Below are 22,915 nucleotides of genomic sequence, written 5' to 3'. Positions count from 1 at the left end.
TTGAGGGGGGCCAGCAAGCCCTCAGCTATAGACAGGGCGTGCAAGTAAGTGAACAGGGAAATTGGTTCCGGAAGCATTTTCCATGCTAATATTAATACGTTAACAGGACGGGGTACATTTGTTGGTGTTGGGCTGGAGTTATATTTGTTGGAGCGGAGGTAAAAGCTGACCATTTAGTGGGGGAGGTAGAGCTGGGCCGAAAAAGTTAGCAGGCTTCATATTTCTGGGTGGCAGTGACCTGGAAAGTTTTGCATGAGTTTACAGGAATTTGGTTGGCATTGCCAGTTGGTGAACCAAGTGGAAAGGGAGGGTAAGCAGGAAGTTTGGTTGCTTAGAGGTTGATACATGTAGAGATAGGCTGTAGGAGAAAGTTGAAGTTGAAAACTGATGAAATGCACTACAGTTCAAATGAGATAGTTGCACAGTGGTTTATGTGGGTGGTACCATAGGGGTGGGGGTAGAATATTGGCTAGTTCATTTGATGTGTTGTGGGGCACTAGTTTTGTAAGCTGGACTGCCCAGGTAATGTTGTGATGTACACCAGTTTGATTAAAGCGCCCTTTTTCACACAATACAAATGATCAGTGGTCTGTGCTGCGCCCCTCTCTCCCAAAATTACTTTGATGCCTGAGGGGGTTTTACGCCCCCATGTACTGCTGCTGCTGGTGTGCCATTATTACCCGACAGAACCATTGTTTTCCTATAATAATCTTACCCAGGTTCTGAGGGACACAGGGTCACCCCATTGTTTATATATTATTATTGCTGAAGGGAGAGACTTAATTTACCAGCTCCCCAAGCACCCGGAAGCGCGATCATCATGAGCAAGGGGGCGGGGTGCCCTGCACCGAGCACTCATATCACTACCGGCTTCCCCGCTGCGCTGGCCATGCCTGGGCAAAGCCGGGGCCAAGTGCGGGCCCAACTGTGTCCATCCGTGGCCAGACAAGGCTGGGCTGGGCCACCCCTCTGTCGAGGCCGCTGTGTGGAATATTGTCTTTTAAAGTATTTCTGGGACAAATACTGCAGCGCCACATAGCAGAGATAGAAACCGGACACCGAGACACAATACAAGGCGACCTGATAGCTCTGGAATTTGAAAAATTCTACACTGCTTTGTACACGGCAGATCCCTCAGATGAAGCAGCAGCAGAGGCATATGTCGCTTAAGCACAGGTCGCCTCTCTTCCGGCTACGGATGCAGATAAATTAGAGGTAGACATCACACCAGACGAGGTACTGAAAGCGATTCAGGGTCTGGAGTCAGGCAAGGCCCCAGGGGAAGATGGATTTTCTTCAGATTTTTATAAAAGCTTGGACCCGAGCTTACTCCCGATACACACGCAACTTTTTAATTCCTACAGTACTGAAGGTACCGCCCTATTTCGCTGCTGAATGTTGATTTCAAAATCTTCACCAGCATACTGGCGGACCGCCTAGCACCACACATGCAGGGGCTAGTGGACCCGGACCAGTTTGGCTTTATACCCAAAAGGAACTGTAGCGATGGCTCCCGCCGACTATGCCACCTTATCGACAAGACCCAATGATCACAGAAACCAGCCTTGCTCTTGTCGGTAGATGCCGAGAAGGCTTTTGACTGGGTTCAGTGGGCTTATCTGCGTATGGTATCGGCGGGATTTGGCCTGGGACCAAGATTCTTGCAATGGGTCAATAGCACATATAAAGTCCCTGCAGCACTGATTCATGTCAATGGGATTGGGTCTCAACCCTTCAAAATTGGGAGAGGCACCCTGCAGGGGTGTTCTTTATCACCTCTTCTATTTTCTCTGTATATGGAGCCCTTTGCGGAACGTATTCATCAGCACTCCGCAATCACTGGCATTCACATGGGAGCTAGGTAACACAAGATTTCCCTTTACGTGGACGATGTGGTGCTTTTTCTCACTCACCCAGAACCCTCCATACCACCACTCATGCGGGAATTCGAAGTCTTTGACCAAGTCACAGGCTTTAGGATGAATATACACAAGACCCAAGCCCTTAGCCTCACTATTCCTAGTGCTGACCTATAGCGGTTAAAGGCGGATTACCCCTTTGGATGGGCGGACACAGGTGCCCCCTATCTTGGCCTCTAGATATTCTCTACGCTGGACCATACGGTACGTGAGAACTATGATACACTACTAAATAACACACGCGTCACCTTCCAACGATGGAGACAATACACTGTCTTGGCTGGGCAGATTAGCCGCAGTCAAGATGACTATACTTCCCCGTATATTGTATGTTGTGTAAACTCTCCCGCTACAGCCTCCCCCTCAGATACTCGCCAAACTGCAACATCTCTTAGTGGATTTCGTCTGGGGCGTGAAGAAAGCCCGCATGGCATGCCAACAAACCTATTTGAAGCAAGCTGATGGTAGCCTGGGACTTCCCAATTTGGTGCGCTACTATCAAGCGGCCCTATTACGCTATATGGTCGAATGGTATAGGCTAATGTCCAAAATCTTCAAAGATCGGGCAATAGCGAGTATACATATGTGGAAGGCCCTATGGCTTCCTAAGTGTTACCGCCCACTGGGGGTATACATATCCCCGGTATTGAGATCCACGCTGACGACTTGGGACAGGGTCCAGTTGGCACAAGGCCTGTCAACCCCTACATCCCCATTGACTCCTTTCATAGGTCACCCAGAGTTCCCACCGGCAAGTCAAGGACAGAGTTACCTTACGTGGCAAGAAGCTAACTGCAAGAGGGTGGGGAATCTTTTCGACGAGAATGGGATAATGGACTTCCCCCAACTGGTGGAGGGATATGGGCTCCCTAAATCCACGTACTGGCAGTACCTTGCCCTAAGACACTGGGTGACACAACTGACAGTCCATATACACGCAGGGCGACCCCTAACGAAATTCGAGAAATGGTTTATAACCAGAACCTCAGACAAAAGGCTCATGTCAGACATATATGCCTTTTTAATCACGCCCACACAGTGAGGTAAAACACCAGCGCAGCGCAGATGGGAGACAGAGTGCGCGCGAGAATTTTCCCCTAAAGATTGGCAAGACATTGTACACAGGGCCAGAGAATCCTCTTGTAGTACGGCAGGCAAGGAGATGTTCCTCAAAATAGTGTATTACTGGTACTACACCCCAGAAAGGGTGGCGCGCTGGAAACGGGGGGCAGATGCTTACTGCTGGCGCCACTGCGGCCAGATAGGTACCTTGACCCATCTACTGTGGGAATGCCCCAAGATTCTATATTGCCTGACATAAATAACACCTACGATACTGACCTACTACGATTTCTAAGTTACATATTACTAGGCCTCCCGAACGCCTTAACATACCCCTTGAAGTCATGTAGAGGAAGAGCCATTACGCTAGCGTTGGGGGCGGCCAAACAGGTGATACTGATTAGGTGGGGTAAGGAGGGCGTCCCCACCAGCTTTGATTGGATACATAAATTATGGGAAGTGGTAGGAATGGAGAAGGTTACAGCCAGTATATCTCACAGCCTCCCCGCTTCGATAAAACCTGGAAATCCACTCTGGAGTACCTACGTGTGCTTGGACTTACTAGAGATCTCCCCCGAGACCCGAAGTCATCCCCGCAGCAACGCAGGACAGAAGACGATGCCCACCAGGCACGCACGATAATAGCAAGCGCTGATTTCCCCACACCCCTCTACAGTTTCTCCTCTTCTACACCTCTAGCCTCTATCCTTTCTCTCCCTCTATAATATCCGATGTTTTCACACCAGCCAATTGGATGTAGGTGGTGAATTTGTTTTTCTTTCTGAAATTCAATAAAAAGATATAAACCATAAAATATTTCTAGGTAAGGGCACGGTTTCTCCTTACTCAGTACCATGGGCAAGCGTAAAGCCGCTGAGAACTCTGCATTGCCAGGTAAGCCTACCAGCATCGAGCAAGGCATACATGTGAACTTACTCATCGGGAAATATACAGTTGCCAAGCAGTCCTCTCTTTATCCCGCCTTTATGGACCTGCCACTGACATTTGATTGTGCCAACAGGTCAAAGTTGTGGCATTTACTTCTGGAGATAGGCCTAGATAAATATTTAGTGTAGCTACTAATTTCTTTACATACAAACACAAAGGCCAGATTCAGGCTTGGCCAAAATGGGGAGGTCTCAAATGAGATCTGCGTAGAAGGGGGAGGTTTGTCAAGGGTGTGTCCTTGTGCCTTTGTTGTTTTATCTTTGTATTAATAAATTAGGCGCAGAGCTGACATCAAGTACCCCCGATGTTCCAAATAAACGGCGTACCGCAACCAGTTCTGTTGTATCCGGGTGACGCCGTGCCTATGGCCCGCACCCGTAAAGTGCTGCGCTCACTACTGCAATCATCGGTACAGTTCATGGCTGATCTCGAGCTAACAACTAATTATGTTAAATAATTCATTATGTCCTGTGGCCCTAAGCGCATTAGACTTACGTCCATACAAGCTGGATCCCATTGACTGACAAGCACAGGCAGCTAGTGCCAATATCGGCAACACACCAAACCTGCAATCACAGCAATACCATGATAAAGAACACACATGACACATTGGTTGTTGGAGAAAACATTGCTTAAGGTTTATTTTGCATAAGATCCTCGGCGCGAAAAAGGATCACCAGCTGGGCGGGGGAGCTAGATATACCTGCCCCCTGCCCACTGTCGCGCCGCAAATGACAAAGAGTAGCGCTTGGACATCCGGGGGTTCCAAACACTAGCCCTGTTGTGTTTGTGCCATCATGTGGCACTAGGGTGGCCCCCCTCCTATGGGGGGGGGCCTGTGTGGGCCTCGGGCAGCCTCATGTTCTTATTTGGGTGTAACCTTCAGCTCCAAACCCTGCCCTTTGCAGAGCAAAGTTGCCCCGAGCAGTGGGATCCCTTCTTGGCCTCCCATGCCCCAGGGGGGGGCCGGATACTGGCCCCCACATTGTAGATTTTTGCCGCTGTGTCCCGTTAGCATCATATGGGGCAGAAATTTGGGGAATAGGTGACTGTGTAACAGCACAGAGGGAAGGAAATGGTTTCCTCAGGACAGTTCTAGCCGTCCCCTTTTCTACCCCTCACTGTGTTTGCCATAAGGAACTGGATTTGAATTACCTGAGTGATCCCAATCATATTAAACCGACTTCACTGTGGTTATCAATGCAGAAAAAAGAGAAGGCGAGTTTAACCCAGGACATAAAAATTGATTTCCTGGCTTGAGATAAGGGGCTTACAATACCATGGCTGGCGTATGTCAATAAATCACGTGGCGAGATAGGCCTGTCCCGTATTTTCTTAGACAGAACACCTCATGCCATCCCTGTTAATTTTTTTAACGCCCGCTATCGCTGGATAATATCGCCTGGTTATCGCGTTATTAACAACGCTAACCACCTTTTGGGAGGTTATCGCTGGTAATGCAGCGATAAAACTACAAGGATAGAGATATCCTTGTTGATAGCCCATGGTGGACTTAGCCATGTAATCCACCTCCCATTGGATTACATAGCTAAGTCTGAAAATTAGCAGACGTAAAAAAGCAGTGTTAACCGTGGTTAGCGCTTCTTTTTTTTGTCTCTAACAGGGTTAGCGTGAAGCTGATAATAGGAGAAATGTCGCATAGCAACATTTCTCCTATTATTTTGCTCTAGAACGCCCACTTTGCAACTCATTAGAGATGCAAAGGGAAGCGTAGTGAAAAAGGGTGCTAACATGCGATTTTGCATGTTAGCACCCTGTTGTTGATAGGGTGATATTTTTATCTCCGCTTCTTTGGCTTTTAAAGCCAAAAAAGCGGAGATAAAGCCCTTGTTAATATGCCCCATAATTTAGAACGTAAAGTACGTCCCGGTAAGAATACCCCCAACCAATCAATGTTACATTACTTCTTTCTGTGACTTTTATAAAATGTACACTAACAGGTGCTTGGCCCCGTTCCTAAAAAGTAGGGACGTTGGGCACTGCGTTCAGGCTTACTATCATCTCCAACAATTTTTAGATAAAGAGTCCTGCCTCTGTGTAAAGCTTATCTTTTCGGTCAGCAGTGCGGTCACATGGCACTATACAATCAGATGAATTCTATTCTTGTCATTTGTATATATACTGCGTTCAATGTATAATGTTTTCTATATTTATTTGTGCCTGTAAAATGTATTGGGGTCGCATTTTATGAGTGTGTACGCCTTTAAGGTTCAGCCACGGACCGAATAACGTTATTTTTAAAATTGAATTGAATACTCTAGAAGTCTGAGAGACGCTGAAACAACAAAATACAATGTGAGAGTTTAAAAGCGGCTTTAATGTTGAGTTCAAGGGATTCCTTCCTTCACCTCCAGCTGTGAAGGCGACTGCACGCTCTGACCCTTAATTGCATGTGTGACCTGCCAGGCCGCGTGGGATCCGGCTCGAATGACACAAGGCAGCGCTTCGTAGCTGTAGAAACAGAAGAGAGCTCGGTACGATTGTAGGTGACGGACAGATGGACCGACGGCACTCAAGGCCCCGCCCCCCCGTCACCTTTGCTCCCTTGTGCCACGCAGTTTTACCCTGGAGAATAGTCCGCATCAGTACTTAGTCTGCACTTTTACTGCAAGGACGCTTCGGAGAGTAATTAACTGAAAAACCTGTGAGAGACTTGTGCAAGAGGTCTACCCAATGCTGAACCGGCACTTCACACGTTACAGTTTCAGGTGCCAGTGACGGTTGTTGTGCTACTTCCGAAAAAGAGCACGAGTGACATATATTGTTTACCCTTTTTACTGGACGAGGCTCAGGGCTTTAACTGGGATGAAACAATTGGTTGGTCTCTCAAATGGGGGTGGCCCTTGCAGTTAAGGGCGTGGCTTAAAAAGAGTAAGCTAAAATTGTGTCCTTAGCATAGTGTGCCGCCTGACTGGCATTTTGCTGTTTCTGTGATTGAATCCATATATGTAATACAGTAAGTAAGATTACCTACAACAAGCTAGGTCTATTGGCTTTGTCAAATGCTGTTAGTTGCATAAGATACACAAGCAACAACTATGGCTTTGTTGCATATAATATTGAAAATACTTCAATCAATCAATCAAAGGCATTTATAACGCGCACTACTCACCCGGAGGGTCTCAAGGCGCTAGGGGGGGGGGGGGGGGGGGGGGGTCCGCTACTGCTCGAACAGCCAGGTCTTGAGCTTCTTCCTGAAGGAGAGGTGGTCTTGGGTCAGGCGTAGGTCGGGAGGGAGGGAGTTCCAGGTCTTGGCGGCCAGGTGGGAGAAGGACCTTCCTCCTGTTGTCGCTCTTCGGATGCGGGGGACGGCAGCGAGGGCGTGACTGGTCGATCGGAGATGGCGTTTGGGAGCGTAGAAGTTGAGGTGGCTGTTGAGGTAACTCGGGCCTTGGTTGTGTAGGGCTTTGTGTGCGTGGGTGAGGAGCCGGAAGGTAATTCTCTTGTTGACCGGGAGCCAGTGCAGGTCTCTCAGGTGTCTGGAGACGTGGCTGTGTCTGGGGATGTCAAGGATGAGTCTCGCTGAGGCGTTCTGGATCCGCTGGAGTCTCTTCTGGAGCTTGGCGGTGGTTCCGGCGTAGAGGGCGTTGCCGTAGTCCAGACGGCTGGTGACGAGGGCCTGGGTGACCGTCTTCCTGGTCTCGGTGGGGATCCACCGGAAGATCTTACGTAGCATGCGCAGGATGTTGAAACAAGACGAGGAGACGGCATTGACTTGTCTGGTCATGGAGAGGGAGGAGTCCAGGATGAATCCCAGGTTGCGTGCGTGGTCTGTCGGTTTGGGTACGGTGCCCAGGGCGGGGGGCCACCAGGAGTCGTCCCAGGCGGAGGGCGAGGAGCCCAGGATGAGGACTTCCGTCTTGTCTGAGTTCAGTTTCAAGCGGCTGGTCGTCATCCATTCGGCTACGTCTTTCATCCCTTGGTGTAGGTTGGCTCTGGCGGTGGCGGGGTCGTTGGTGAGGGAGAGGATCAGCTGTGTGTCGTCGGCGTAGGAGATGATGTTGAGGTTGTGTTGGCATGCGATGGCCGCAAGGGGGCACATGTAGACATTGAAGAGGGTGGGGCTGAGCGAGGAGCCTTGGGGGAACGCCGCAGATGACTTCTGTTGCTGCAGATCTGAACGGGGGTAGGCGAACTCTCTGTGTCCTTCCAACGAGGAAGGAGATGATCCAATCCAGTGCCTTCTCCTGGATTCCGACGTTGTTGAGGCGCTGCACTAGTGTTGAATGCCGCGGAGAGGTCTAGAAGGATGAGGACCGCTGTTTCTCCGTTGTCCAGCAGGGCTCGGATGTCATCGGTGGCAGCGATGAGGGCGGTTTCGGTGCTGTGGTTGGCCCGGAAGCCAGACTGTGAGGGGTCGAGGGATCCGTTCGTCTCGAGGAAGGCGGCCAGCTGCTTGTTGACTGTCTTCTCGATGACTTTGGCTGGAAACAGGAGGAGCGAGATGGGGCGGTAGTTCTTGAGTTCGGTGGGGTCCGCTGTTGGTTTCTTTAGTAGAGCGCTGAGATCGGCGTGCTTCCAGCTCTCCGGGAAGGTGGCGGTGTCGAAGGAGGTATTGATGATGTCCCGCAGGTGGGGTGCGATGACAGCGTCGGCCTTGTTGAAGACGTGGTGAGGGCAGGGGTCGGTTGGGGATCCGGAGTGGATGGAGTTCATCGTGCGGATGGTGTCTTCGGTGTTGAACGGTGTCCAGGCGCTGAGGGTGGTGGTGGGGGGCGTTGGTGCGGTCGTGGGTGGCGTTGGTTGTGTGCTGAAGCTGTTGTGTATGTCAGCGATCTTGTTGTGGAAGTACGAGGCGAGGGAGTTGCAGAGGTCTTGCGATGGGGTGATGTCGTTGTTTCCGGCGTTGGGGTTGGAGAGCTCTTTCACGATGTTGAAGAGTTCCTTGCTGTTGTGTGCGTTGTTGTCCAGGCGGTCCTTGAATGCTGTTTTCTTGGTGGCGTGGATCAGTTGATGGAGCTTTCGGGTGGCGAGCTTGAGGGTAGTCATGTTGTCCGGTGTTGGGTCTCTTCTCCAGGCTTTCTCGAGGGCTCGGCAGTTCTTCTTGGAGCATTTGAGTTCGTCGGTGAACCAAGGGGCCTTCTTGCTGCCGGGTCTGCTGGGCGGGGTCCTCAGGGGGGCGAGTTCGTTTGCGCATTTGCTGATCCACTTCGTGAGGTTGTCGGCGGCCTGCCTGGGGTTCGCTGAGCTGGCGGGAGGGTGCTGGCTCAGGGATGCGGCGAGTTGGTCGGCTGTGATCTTTTTCCAGCTTCTTCGTGCAACCTGTGGCTGGTGGTGGTGGATCGTGGTCCTTCCGAAGCTGAAGTGGATGCAGCTGTGGTCCGTCCAGTGGAGTCCGGTGGCGTGGCTGAAGACGATGTCCTTGCTGGATGAGAAGACGGCGTCGAGTGTGTGTCCGGCGAGGTGGGTGGGGGTGGTCACCAGCTGCTTGAGTCCGAGGTTGGCGAGGTTGTCAAGCAGGGTAGTGGTGTTGCGGTCGTTGTCGTTCTCCAGGTGGAAGTTGAGGTCCCCGAGGAGGATGTAGTCAGCGGAGGGGAGGGTGTGCGGGCTGATGAAGTCGGCGATGTCTTCGCTGAATGGTGTGCGGGGTCCCGGGGGTCGGTAGATCAGGGTGCCCCCGAGGGTGGTCTTGGGGTCGGTGTGGATCTGGAAGTGCAGGTGTTCGGCGGTTGTCAGGGTGTCGTCAGTGTTGGTCGTGATGCGGATGGTGTTCCTGTGGATGATGGCGATGCCTCCTCCGGTCTGGTTGCCGCGGTCCCTCCGGGTGATCTTGTAGCCCTCTGGGATGGCGATGTCGGGCGCTGAGGAGGCGTTCATCCATGTTTCCGTGAGGAAGGCGACGTCAGGAGCTGTGGTGTCGAGGAGGTTCCAGAGTTGGACGGTGTGTCTGTGGACGGAGCGGGTGTTGAGCAGGATGCACTTCAGGTGGTTGCTGCTGGTGTTCGGCTTGGTGAGTGTTGGTGCAGTGCAGGTCCGGATGCAGGTGAACTTGCAGGAGTGGCAGCTGAAGGGTCCGTGGGTGCGTCTCGGGGTGGCTCTGTAGCATCCTGGGATTCGGCCGGTGTTGAGTGCGTTGAGGGTGGCGGCGGCGTAAGTCCGGCGGGTGGGCTGGGGTCTGCGGGGGCCAGGGGTCCTGGCGCGGGGCGCGGACAGGCGTAGACGGGCTTACCTTTGGCGCACCTTCGGCGCTCAATCGGTGCACCCGCTGCGCGCGTCCGCTGCGCGGTCGCTCAGGGGGCGTCATAAGAAGGGAGCCGGGAGGGAGGGTCCGCTGGGAGGCGGGGAGCGCAGGGGGCCAATCGGCAGACGGGGGGGCGGGGTCGCGGCAGGGAACGGCGGGAAAACCTATGCGGGCTTGGTGGGCGGCCCTGCGGTGGCTGGGCTGCCGGGGATCCGAGGTCGGGCAGGCAGCAGGTAAGGAGGCAGGCAGAGCAGGCGGGCAGCGTGGGGGCGACTTCCGTTCTGAAATGATGAGACTGTAAAAGAACTACTAGGTAGGAGTCTCTTTGAAGTTACCTCAACGGCAGTGAAGGCTGGCACCGCTGCAGAGTTAAGATTTTGTTTTTCACCCCGAGGGTTAGGGCAAAAATGGAGACCCGTTTCAGCATCTACTTTTTAGAGCACCGACGAGATCCGGCCCACTTAAAGCCCTCACTAGGCTTGAAGTACTGCAGTTGGTGGTGGTGGTGGTGGGGGGGGGGGGCACTGGTATGCAAGCAGAACATTTACAGAAACAGTGGCTGTCATTATCTCAGTCAAAGGTCAGCTGCCTCAGTCCCTGCATGCTTGTTTGTTTTGGTTCCCCTTGTACCCAGGCGGGCCTGTAAACTGGCACACACGACAGTCTGGGAGGAAACGGAGCCCAGGCGGACAGCGCAGCAAATTCAAAGTGGGAAATTCAAAAATGGCAAACTGTAGTCACCGTATACCACTGACAAAAAATTAAACGCGTGCTTCGTAATTTGTAAACACAGAAAACAGCAATACTGCATAGTAAAGTTTATGGTATAACATGACATTGGATAATGTGAAGTTGCCGTATCTTCTAGACTTTAAATAATTTGCAAACTAAATAGGACATCTGGGTGACCGAAAGCATCGGTATCTGCAGTTCACCAGGTGGGCTGAGTGTGCCTTTCAACCCCCCACCTCCTGTCTTCACTCCGCATGAAACAAGGATGCCCATGTTTCCAAACTTGCGCAAGAATCCAAATGCACCAATGATTCAAGAATACAAGTCCCACAATGCATTAGTGTGCTAAGCGGAAGCTTATTTGAGGAAGCAAAGTGACTCGGTATCACCTGGACACCGCACTGACTCAAAGTTCCAAAAACATTGTCTGAGGCGTTAAATAACTCACGGTGTGCTGTGTTGTACAGGGATAGCGGCTATCACCAGTACCGTGGTGCAAACACCCCCGTGACATCGGCAACCGGGCAAAATGAAAAACAAAACTGTATTTTAGCCAATCATAATCCATAACAAACAGTGACACCTCATGATAATTCTTGGAACGGCTGCTTGAAAATGTGACTTACTCATCTTCTGTGATTGCTTGTCCTTTAATAAGGTTCCTCCCGCTGGGGGCGTAGTCCCAGTCTAACTCTTCAATCCCGAAATAGTGTGTCCTGGTGATCGGTTCTACCGTACCAGGCTGCAGCCATAGGCAAGCTAGCGCCAGCACCCAGCCTCTTGTTACCGAACGCATCATAACAGAAAGAGCCGCTTCCTCGTCCACTCAGTCCCTCGCCACCCGGCTCAGCTGAGAGCAATGTCTAACCCAGAGCCGCGAGACAGGCTCCGCCCACCGCATTCAGCCTGCGCAGAGGCTGGCTGGGGCTGATAGCTCTTACAGGCGGCATACAATGCGCCTACTGATGAGGTTGCTATGGCGACGTGGTCTTTTTCCCTTCCCTGCTCCAAGGGGCACTGTTTATTGCAGAAGTAAATCAACATGATGTCTGAGATTCTTTTAGTATTGTGTTCCTTGTTGACGTTTGACACAGGCTTTTTTATCAGCCCCAGTGCACATCTGTAGGACACGTTTTATCTGTGAAGTGCATGCCACTAGCACAGATAGTGAACATGGGGATAAACTGGACGACGAATCAATGGAAAGGCTGCCTAGACTCTCCCTGGAAGTAGCTCGCCTGGGTGCAGCTTAGCCTAGAAGCTTTGCCTTGGTTGAATTACTACTATATGTATCCCAAAACAGAAAAGCATGTGTTCGAGACAAAAATGTGTGCATTTTGAGAACATACACTTTGCTGATGTTTGGGGACACATAGCTGGACTTCCCAAATATATTTAAATCATGAGGCGTTGAGGAGACTATATTACATGATTACCTTGGTACCAACGGCTGGAATGGTCGACCTCGAAGACAGACGAGGAGGTAATGCCTGGTTACTCACCGGTAATCTTCATTACTCCGTGCCCTGGCCTTCCTGTTCCATTCCTTAACAATGAGCTTGTCTGTTCTACAGAAACCTATTACCTAGCAAAGTCGAATACTTCCCCCAATATGGCGCCGCCTACCTGGCCCGGCATGCATAAAGGGGGAAGTGAGTCTTCCACACATCCTGAGAATACCAAAGAACCTCAAGAAGAAGAAAAAACACAAACCAATCACCATAAACAGAAATAGGGAGGGAGGGGCTCAGGAATGGAACGGAAAGACTAGGACACAGAGTAATGAAGGTTACTAGTGAGTAACCGGGCATTACCAACTTGTCCGTCTTCACGTCCCATTCCTTAACAATGAACCCATACCCAAGCGCATGGTGATTGAAACACAAAGACCAGAAGGAGGTAGGCAGACCAACACGTCAGTGTAATGACAAAAGAAAACAGTACAAAGCACAAAACATGTACATGAAACAAAACACCAGCGCTAAAAGCAGCAGACGCTGCTATCCCCAAAAGAATACAATAAGGGGAAACAAAAGCATGGGAAGAGGCCCATGCAGTAGCATTACAAACATCATGGAAGGAGGCAACCAGAAACAAGGTCCAGGATGAGGAAAACAACACCCAAAAAGTCAGGAGGGGCAAGGAAGGCACAAGACCCCACACAGAAGGACCCAAGGCAACACAAAAGAAAGCCACCGCCAAAAGACAGAGGAACGGCACAGGCATATGCAAAAAGCCCACAACACATCCAAAGAATGGAGAACCCCCATCTCCGGAGAAGACAAAGCAGGAGAAAAGCCTGGAAGGACACAAACCCACAAGAGCAACTGGAAACAGAGGCGCAAAGTAGGACTAGGCAATGCCAGAAGCACCAATGGAAGACCCTGGACGAGAACTGCCAAGCAGAGGACAGGATCCAGAAGCAAAAAGACCCTGCAAAAAGGGAGCCAGACACCGAGAGCCAAAGCACCCCAATGACGACTGCAAGACACTAGGGGCGAAGGTCCACAAGAGAACCACAAGGAGAGAGGCACCACAAGCACACAACTCAGCACCAACAGGGACAACCATCCCAGCGACAAACTCCCAGCCTGAGGTGCAGCAGGGAGGACAGGCTGAAAGGAGGAGCAAGCAGTGGAGATGGGAACATGGGAACCAATGAATGCAAACAAGCAGAAAACCCCAGAAGAAGGGGTAACCACAGTCTCGCACCTAGGAGGGAACAAACAGACAAACCACTGGCAGAACCACACAAATCCCCTCAAGGTACCAGAGAATAAGGGCCATGGGAGGAAGGAAGCAGCGAACACCTTGGCTGAACCATGAGGGAATCAAGCCCAAACAGAGGGAGAATGGCTAACACAGCCAAGGCAAAGAGACCCAGCCAGGGAAGGCCAAACCAGGAAAAAAATGGTCAGAATGGCCCAGGGGCCAAAAGAAACAAAAGGCCCGTCACCACCCTCAGAAGAGAGAACGCCGACTCCCCAAGGTTCACAAAGTGGCCCATACACAGGAGAAAGCAGAAAACAGAGATAGTGCCCAACGCAAGGCAACCAATGCCACCAGGACAAAGATCAGAGAGCTTAGGAATGTGAACAGCAGGCCAGGAATCCCTCAGCAGCGCCAATCGCTCAGGCACTCTCATCGGTCCCCAAGACCATCGAGGGAGAATGAATGAGCCCCTGAGGTAGTGAAACCACTGAGCCAGGAGAAGCCAGAAACAGAGTACAAATGCAGACGGACTCTGGAGAGCACGGCTAGTGTGTAGGCCATCTCCCCCAGAACCGGCAGGCAGAGAGGGGCAGATACCCAGAGAAGGAGAAGAATACAGGAAATACAACGGAACAGAGGAAAGAGGGCCCCGTAGAACCACAGAGCCAGTGGGGCCAAGAGGGTTGGAAAAACCAATGGTGACGAATAAAAGCTGAAAAGAAGTACCCGAAAATGGCAGGAGCGCGAAGTCACAACGGACCAAACAGAGGGAAGGGAATATGCAGACAGGTGTCCAACAGGACGAAGGATGCCGGGATCTGAACCAGGGACGATAAGGACAAAACGTAGGCCCCAACTGTGGACGCAACAGACCATAAAACCTCCAGACCTGGTCAAAGCCAATGGCGGAGATGCCACGAAAGAAAGGCAACTGCAAAACACGACCACAGAATGCCGTAAAGGAAAAATGACCTGGCCACCACACGCTATATATGCAACATGTGCTAGTGCAAAGTGAACAGTTTGAAAAACAGGAGGTCCTTCAAAAACAATACAATATACGATAAATATAGACCAGAATCGGCTCTATATCATTTGTACAATGCCCAGCCGGACATTGAAGTTTTAATGATCAATAGAAGTAATTTTTGACATACGTTAGAATGTAGAGTGGGACACAGTCCTGTGTCCTTACACACTAAACAAAAAGTACAGACAGTCAAACACATGAAACATTCATCAGGCTGAAGAGTGAAGCTTGTAGCCAATACGAGATACAAGGGCAAGCTTTCTTAAAGGTACAGTGTCATGCACAATTTTTAACATATGCGTTTAACAGTGCAAAGTGAACAGGCACCCAGAAGGGCACAGTTGCGCGAAGAAACAGAAGGGGACTACAGCGCAAGAGGAGGGGAGACTAAAAGACACCAAGATTCCACAGTAGGGCTGCCCAGGCATCACCCCTCCGGCAGTCCACCACCGGATCCTCATCAGGTCAAACACAACCGGCAATGGGACTCAAAGAGGGGACACCCAGGACCAAAAAGCCGCCACCACCACAGTCGTAGCATGGCCCAAAGATAATGTGCACACAACCCCTGGGGCAAGTGGCACAGACCAAGCGACACAGCACAAAGGACCATGGCCAAGGAACACCAGAAGTTCAAAAAGGGTAACATAGAGCCAAAGATGTGTGCGAAAAACACGAGGCAGCAAAGGCGACCTCCCGCGCCATACCACAAGAAGACATCCAGTGAGGCCTGACCAGGGGCAGAGCCAACCCAAAGTAACCCCATAAAACATATGGGGAAAACAAACCAGGCCACAGCAAACCCAGCCCACTCGCCACAAGACTGCAGAGCGAACCCCGGCGAGAGTCATACAAATAACACGCCCATGGCAAAAAGTACTTGGAAACCCCAAGCCCCGCCCACAAATGCCAAGTGCGGCAGGCGAGGGACGCGAAGGAGCCGAACCGGTAGACCCCAATCCATGCTCACTGAAGCAGAGCAACATGGGCCTGGGACACCAAACACATCACCACAACAGGGTGTAATAGGAAGAAATCCCACAGAGTCTCTTGTACAGTTGAAGAGTCGTTTATTGGAGCAACCACCTCCTGAAGAGCAGCAGTGTAACTGCTCTTCAGAATGTGGAACGAATACAACATATTCAAAGAGATACAAGCAGAGCACATAGATGCAGGGAGAATGCACCCATGGTAATTGAACACAAGAATGAAGACATTCTACTATCACATTTATCTTCCTTCCTTACAAAATAAAGGAAAAGATACAATAAACACAAGGAAGGAATACCATTAAAATAATACAAAATCTTTAAAAATTTAGGTAACAATTTCTGTCTCTTGATGTCAGCCGACATGGAAGAAGAAGAACTGGAAGAAGAAACAAGATGATCAACATTTACCAAGGAGGGATTATCAACATTTACTAAGGAGGGAGAACATATTGGCTCTATTCTTTTTTCCAAAATTACCGAATCATTAGAGAAGTCTGGAATGGAAGAACACACAGATGTTTTGGAATTGGTTACATTGACTTTGGCAATTTTAGAAATGCTCCACCAAGAACCATTGTTTAAAAGAATAGATGTTTTACCAACCTTTTGAATAATAAAAACATCAGAAAATTTTGATTGGCCCTTTTTTACATGTACAGGTAATTTGATTTTAACTTTGTCACCTACTTACAATACTGGTTGTTTATGATAAACAGAGTTTTTGGAATTGTTACAATTTGTTTTTTCTAACTTGTGTATTTTAACCATATTCAAGCTAGTTTCATAAGATTTAGCCCATAAAAGAGATCATTTTTGTCTGGGTTTCCTACCTTTTAATAGAACAAAAGGTGAGAATTTAGTGGTACAGTGTGGAGTACAGAGATAGGACCAAAACAAATCTGCTACATGAGCTTTAACATCAACACAAGCTTTAATGGCCAATTGAATACCCTCCACTAAAGTTTTGTTAAATCTTTCTACAAGGCCATTCATATTTGGAGAATAAAGAGCAGTCTTAATATGTAAAATATTGACATTTTTGAGGAAAGTAGTAAACACATGTGAGGTGAATTGAGGCTCATTATCAGAAACAATCGTTGATGGTAAACCTTCTTTTTTGAAAATGTCTTGAAGAAATTTGATGACAGACAATGAATCAGGTTGGTTGATCCATTTAAATTCAACCCACTTAGAGAAATAATCAATAGCAACTAGTATATATAATTTCTCTGTCGAAATTCCTTCGTAAGGACCTCGGACATCAATTGCAATTTTTTCCCATGGATTGTCAGGAACTTGAACTTGCACCACATGTGGGTGTTGTAGCTTCAAAACTTTATCAGAATCAGCACATAACTTACAATTTCTGACAAAGTCAACAACACAACTGTCCATATAAGGCCACCAAAATAAGTCTCTAACTTTTATAATAGTACTTGACTGACCTAAATGAGCAATAGACATACGTTTTTTCCTTATGGCTATTGGAGGAACAAAAGAGTCTTCTTTTAAAATAAGACCTTCATTGATAGATAGCTCTTCTCTAACTTTCCAAAATACTACAAGCTCTTTGGGTAGACTTCTTTCTATTGGCCAACCTTCAACAATATATTTTTTCACAACTTTTAAGTCTTCATCCAAAGCCATGGCTTTTGACCATTTCTCTTTTGAGATAACTTGAGACATTGAGAGAACCATATCATCAACAGATGCAACAACACATTCTTCAAAACATTCAACTTGATTCGGAATATGAGAATCTGATAACACCTGGACAAACAGTCAGCTCTCATATTTTGAGAACCAGGAATGTAAATTACCTCAAAATTGTACTCGTGCAGTTTAGCCAGAATGCGAACAAACCTAAAAGATGCTTTCCCAACACCATTGTTAGATAGAAGAGGTATTAAAGGTTTGTGCCCAGTTTTGAGTTTAAAGGGTTTGCTCCACAAATAGGTTTTAAAATGTTCGACTGCCCAAGGGGAACCCAAAGCTTCTCTTCCAATTGTAGAGCACTTTGATTCAGAAATAGACAAGAGTCTTGAAGCAAAAGCAATGGTGACTTTGATGCCCGTTTTAACTTGACTGAGGATAGCACCAAGACCTATGGCACTTGCATCAACCGTAACAACATTGGTAGCAGATGATGAAAAGGGAGACTAAGGATTGCAAACAATAATAGCAGATTTTATAGCATTAACAGTTTGCGAATGATCAGAGGTCAAAATACATTTACTGCCTTTTTTCAGCAATAATCTTAATAGAAGAACTATGTCAGAGCACTTAGGAACAAATCTTGAATAATATATACAAAATCCTAAAAAGGATTTTAGTTGGTCTTTGTCTTGAGGATTATTCATATTCTTAATGGACATAAGGAGATCCTTCTCGGGAAAAATGCCGTTGCCCTTAATCTGATGTCCCAAATACTCAACATCAGACAAAAATAACTTGCATTTATCCAGGCGAATGGTCATACCTTTATCTTCTAACACAGATAAGACTTTATCAACGGTTTCATGATGTTTTTTGATAGTGTCAGAAAATATCAGGATATGGTCCCGAAAAGCCACCACTCCATCAGTGTCCCCAAATAAGCAATTCATTAACCTTTGAAACACTGATGCAGCCGATGAGAGGCCAAAGGGTATTCCAATGTATCTAAAGGTTCCTTCAGGTGTGATGAAGGTAGTGATGTCTCCTGAATCCTCAGTTAACTCTATTTGATGGTACGCTGATTTGAGATCGAAGGTGGTAAAAAAATTTGCACCATCTAATTTGGCTAATAAGTCTTGTACCTTAGGTAAAGGGTGACATTCCAAAACGATTTATTTGTTTACTGATCTCAAATCAATGCACATTCTAAGTTCTCCATTCCGTTTTTTAACTAAAACGATGGGAGAAATCCATTCAGAAGCATTGACAAGTTCTATTACCTCATCCAGGGCCGGACTGGGAACCAAAACCGGCCCTGGCAAAGTGCTCGGCCACCCCCTCCCGGGGGTTGGGGTTGCGGCCGAGCTCTTTGCCAGGGCCAGTTTTTGGCCGATTTTGTTACGGGCCTATTTTGCAGCTAAGCTGCAAAAATGGCCCTGTAACAAAAACAGTCCCCAGGGGCCCAAAACCGGCCCCCACCAGTGCGGCCGACCAGGGGATTGCCCGGTGCCCCCATCAGCGCACACTTTTTTAATCTTGTCAGCCAATTCATTCCTCACAGACAAAGGGACATTTCTCAATTTGCGTCTAGACAGAACAGCATTTTTTTAAACACAATTTTGTGAGAAAGCCCTTGAACTTTTCCTAAATCTTTTGAAAAAACATTTTTATGGTTCTTAAGAATAGCTTGGACCATTTCTTCATTGTTCTGAAGATCAGCATGTACTATTTGCAGATGTTCCACCAAACATTCTTGTATCTTGGCATTAGGACACAAAGTGATATTACATTTTCCTTGTTGTTTCCACACCAACACCTGCAATCCATCAACAGCAACATAAACTTTTCCAACTATAGTTTTTTGATTAAAAGAAATATGAGAAACAAAATACCCCAACATTTCAATGTTTTTGTCCCCAAAACCATAAACACGAATGTCATTAGGTTCAAGCGTTTTATCTTTCCAAGACTTGTTGAAAAAGGAATCAGAAATGATTGTATAGGGGGAGCCAGAGTCTGCCATAAGTAACACCTTTTTGCCATCAACAGTAATGGTACACATGGGAGGAACATAAGGTTCGGAATCAATATCATTATTTACATTGTAAGTGACTTGACCCAACTTGTGTCATTGAAAATCACCTTCTGTTATAGATAGAATGGTATTTTCAAACGTTGGTTCAATATTCACTTGATCTGTACTATCCTCGTCAGTAAGACTGGCAACTCTCTTGTTGGATTGCCAAAGTGCTCCAAAATGACCTAGTTTTTTACATTTGTAGCACTCTTTGTCTCTAGCTGGGCAATGTCTCAACTGAAACGAATGAGATTTCGAACCATATCGACTGCAAAACAGTTTACCAGTGTTAGGAAATTGTTTAGCAGGAGTGTATAATGTAGTGAGTTTGTTAGGTTTACTTCTAAAGTTAGCTGGTTTAACATTGGAATCTTTCAAACTAATAGCTGCTACACCTGTAGTCAGATTATCAACATTGATAGTATTGAATGAGGTGATAGAGCGTTCAACACTCTTGGCAATTTCAAAAGCCTCTTGTAAAGACGGATTGCTTTGCCTTAAAAGTTGCTCTTGAATTTTTTTATTAGAACAACGAATAATTAATTGGTCTTGAATATATTTGTCTAATTGAGCCCCAAAATCACATTCTGCTGCTAAAACTCTTAAACATTCAACATAAGCATCAACCGATTCGTTAACTAATTGATGTCTAGTATACACAGTATATCTCTCCATCACAATATGGGGTTGTTCAATAAATCTATTTTTAAGTCTATCTATTGCTTCTGTGAAGCAATCATAATCACCACTGTCCATTCCTGCTGGTGTTGGAGATGGAGGTAAATGTTCAAAGACATCCTTAGCATGACTTCCCAACGTATTTAAGAGTAACGCTTTCTTTCTCTTAGCATTAAAACTGTTACCATTAATAGGTAACAGATAATTATTAAATAGCCTATACCATTTTCCCCATTTCATGCTGGGTTGGTTAGGACCAGAATAAAAGGGAGGTGGAGGGTTTCCGCAAACAGTGCTCATGGTATGGTAAATATGAGTAAAAATAGAGACAAGGTTTAAATGTCAATACCAGAATAATGTGGAAATTGTAAAATGTAAAAATAAAGCATGAGAAGGTTAAAGTGATAAATAAATAACAATAAGGTGTGCGTGTCACCGAAACACGCAGGGAAGAGAGTGTTAGAAAGGTGTGCTTGTCACCGAGGCACGCAGGGTATATACGAACCCTATCCAATATGGCGGGGACGTGATGATGTAGCACGTCTCGTCAGATGTCCGACGTCGGACGTGAAAACAATGAAGAAAGCGTTCTCAAGGGATGCAGTGACGAGCGTCTCGAGGGAAGCGAATGCAGGAGCTTTGAAGGTAAACAACACGGCTCCCAGTTTGCACGTGTGGTAACAAACAATGCAGTGAGGTGCCAAATCCTCGGAAAACAAGAAAAATCACCGCAAGTTCCAGAAAGCAAAATCAAGTGCGTGCGACCAGAGTTACACAGTAACAGACGGCCAAGGGAGCAACAAATACAGCAGGCCGGTCCGAAACAAGCGGATAAATGCACAACAGCCTAGAACGGGTGGACGGCAAATCTCCAGCAATTCCTCAAGCAGCGACTCGCCGGAACAAGCAAAGCACTCAGGAAGAACCAACAGCAATGGATGGAGGAAATGAGGAGAAAATGTAATCCAAGTAGAAATAAGGTGTGCATGTGGATGCTCCAGCGTCTTGATAGGGTAAGAAAAATCCCAGATCGTCACCAATATGTAATAGGAAGAAATTCTACAGAGTCTCTTGTAAAGTTGAAGAGTCGTTTATTGGAGCATCCACCTCCTGAAGAGCAGCAGTGAAACTGAGAAATAACTGTTCTTCAGAATGTGAAACGAATACAACATATTCAAAGAGATACAAGCAGAGCACATAGATGCAGTGAAAATGCACCCATGGCAATAGATCACAAGAATGAAGATATTCTACTATAACACAGGGTGCAAGAATGCGAGTCCCGCCTGCCGAGGCATGTCGCCACGGGCAGGAGCAAACAGGAAGAGGTAGCTCACAAAGAGCGCATGCCCATAAAGGACACACCCAGCAATCCCGGTCTACTATAGCAGGGCGAATAACACAACAGTGGCAAACTCCCCAGCAGAGAGAGGCAAACAGCTCATGTGGAGAAAAAACGCCAAACAATGAGCCCAGGCAGGAAAAGAGCCAGAAAGCAAACCAACCTGAGGGAACGCCGAACGTCCATGGCAAGAGCTTGGTATAACATAGCACACAGCAGCAGGTTCATTGCCCTCCCCTCGAGGTACAGCAGGGGGGAGCTGTAAACCACAGAGCCAGCCGGTCCACATCGGCTGCAATGAGCCAACTGCTGACTCCCAGAGCCCTGAACTAAAGATTTGTGCCACTGCGAGATTCAAGCCTGGTGCCTGCTCCAAAGCCAGCAGCTCTGAACCCGAGGCCACATAGTCTCACTTGCATCAGTGCTTAACTTGTAAACGAATGAGTGTCAGTGCTCAAAGCTCCACTCAGAAGCTCACAGCTAGTGCAATTGATAGTCAGCACACCAAATTCCATGGCTAAATGGTTCTAAATCCACCTCAATTCTCTTTAATTCACTACCAGACCCTCCTTGCCACTTTATCTCACTCTTGCAGGTTCCAGCTTTCTCCCTTTGAGGTGTTTTTTCTATCTTTCTCTTTTTTCGTCTTTCTGTTTTGTGCGTTTGGCTCTCTCATGCTCTTGTTAATGTCTAATGCAGGAAGATAAGTGCCGGTCCCCGAAAATTAATGCCATTGGCCCCACAGGAAACCACTGGCTTAAATTATGCATTGTAGTGCATTCACGTGTACTTTATACATGCATGCACTGGTGGTATGCACATGTACAGTATGAATGGAAAGAAAAACCTACACCAAGAAAGGTGAAGTCCGACACAACACAGACACTCTCCTCTCAAATTGCATGGTGATGAAGATATACTAATTCATTGAACCACCCATACCCTTGTCAACTATTTATTTAAATATAACATTAAAATTAAAATGTAACATTTTTGAATTTTGGAAAAATGCAAAAAAACTAATGCTTCTGAAAAAAGATTTGTATAACAGATCCATACTACATATTCTGAAATAATTAAACTGGAGTTGAAACAAGTTTAATCTGACACGTAGAAGTGTGTTTATTAACATAATTTAGTTATGCCACAATTGGATGAGAAGCTATATTAGGTTTACCTGGATGCTATTTTGATGGTATTAATTCATCCTGCTCATTTCCCCTTCCATCCTGTCCCCCTGCGCATCTTCTCTTCCCACAGTTTCAGCAGAGCACAGTACATTGTGACATAACTGGTTATTTTCCTAGATGTGCGTGTATTGTGAATAAACTTCCACGTGTTCCAATTGTTACTGCTTTTTCAAGGTTTCTTTCGCTGAAGTTCCAATGCTGGGTGAGCACTCTTGCATTTGTGTATAGCCCATTATTCAAAATGTTGCCTTGTTGCTGAATTTCTTATAATGTTTTGTTGCTAAGGCTGCTCGAAACGTACCTAGAAATGGCATAGTGTTACAGGCCATTTATGTGACATTTTAACTTCTGATTCGTCCAATATTTGTTACTTTT

General features: G+C 47.4%; 1 protein-coding gene across 1 annotated transcript in view; it reads right to left on the bottom strand.

The window, feature by feature from the left end:
• Positions 1 to 11,733, bottom strand: part of HEPHL1 (hephaestin like 1) — a 384,637-nt gene extending 372,904 nt beyond the window's left edge. Inside the window, exon 1 of the mRNA XM_085621400.1 lies at positions 11,490 to 11,733. Within this exon, the coding sequence (XP_085477526.1) occupies positions 11,490 to 11,662 (173 nt within the window). The 5' untranslated portion in view covers positions 11,663 to 11,733. The remainder of the gene's footprint in view (positions 1 to 11,489) is intronic.
• Positions 11,734 to 22,915: the final 11,182 nt, after the last annotated feature.

This window comes from Triturus cristatus, chromosome 8 (assembly GCF_964204655.1).
Source record: "Triturus cristatus chromosome 8, aTriCri1.1, whole genome shotgun sequence".
Taxonomy (NCBI): Eukaryota; Metazoa; Chordata; class Amphibia; order Caudata; family Salamandridae; genus Triturus; species Triturus cristatus.
Note: the sequence above shows the minus strand (reverse complement) of the source record. Positions and strands in the feature narration are given on the sequence as shown.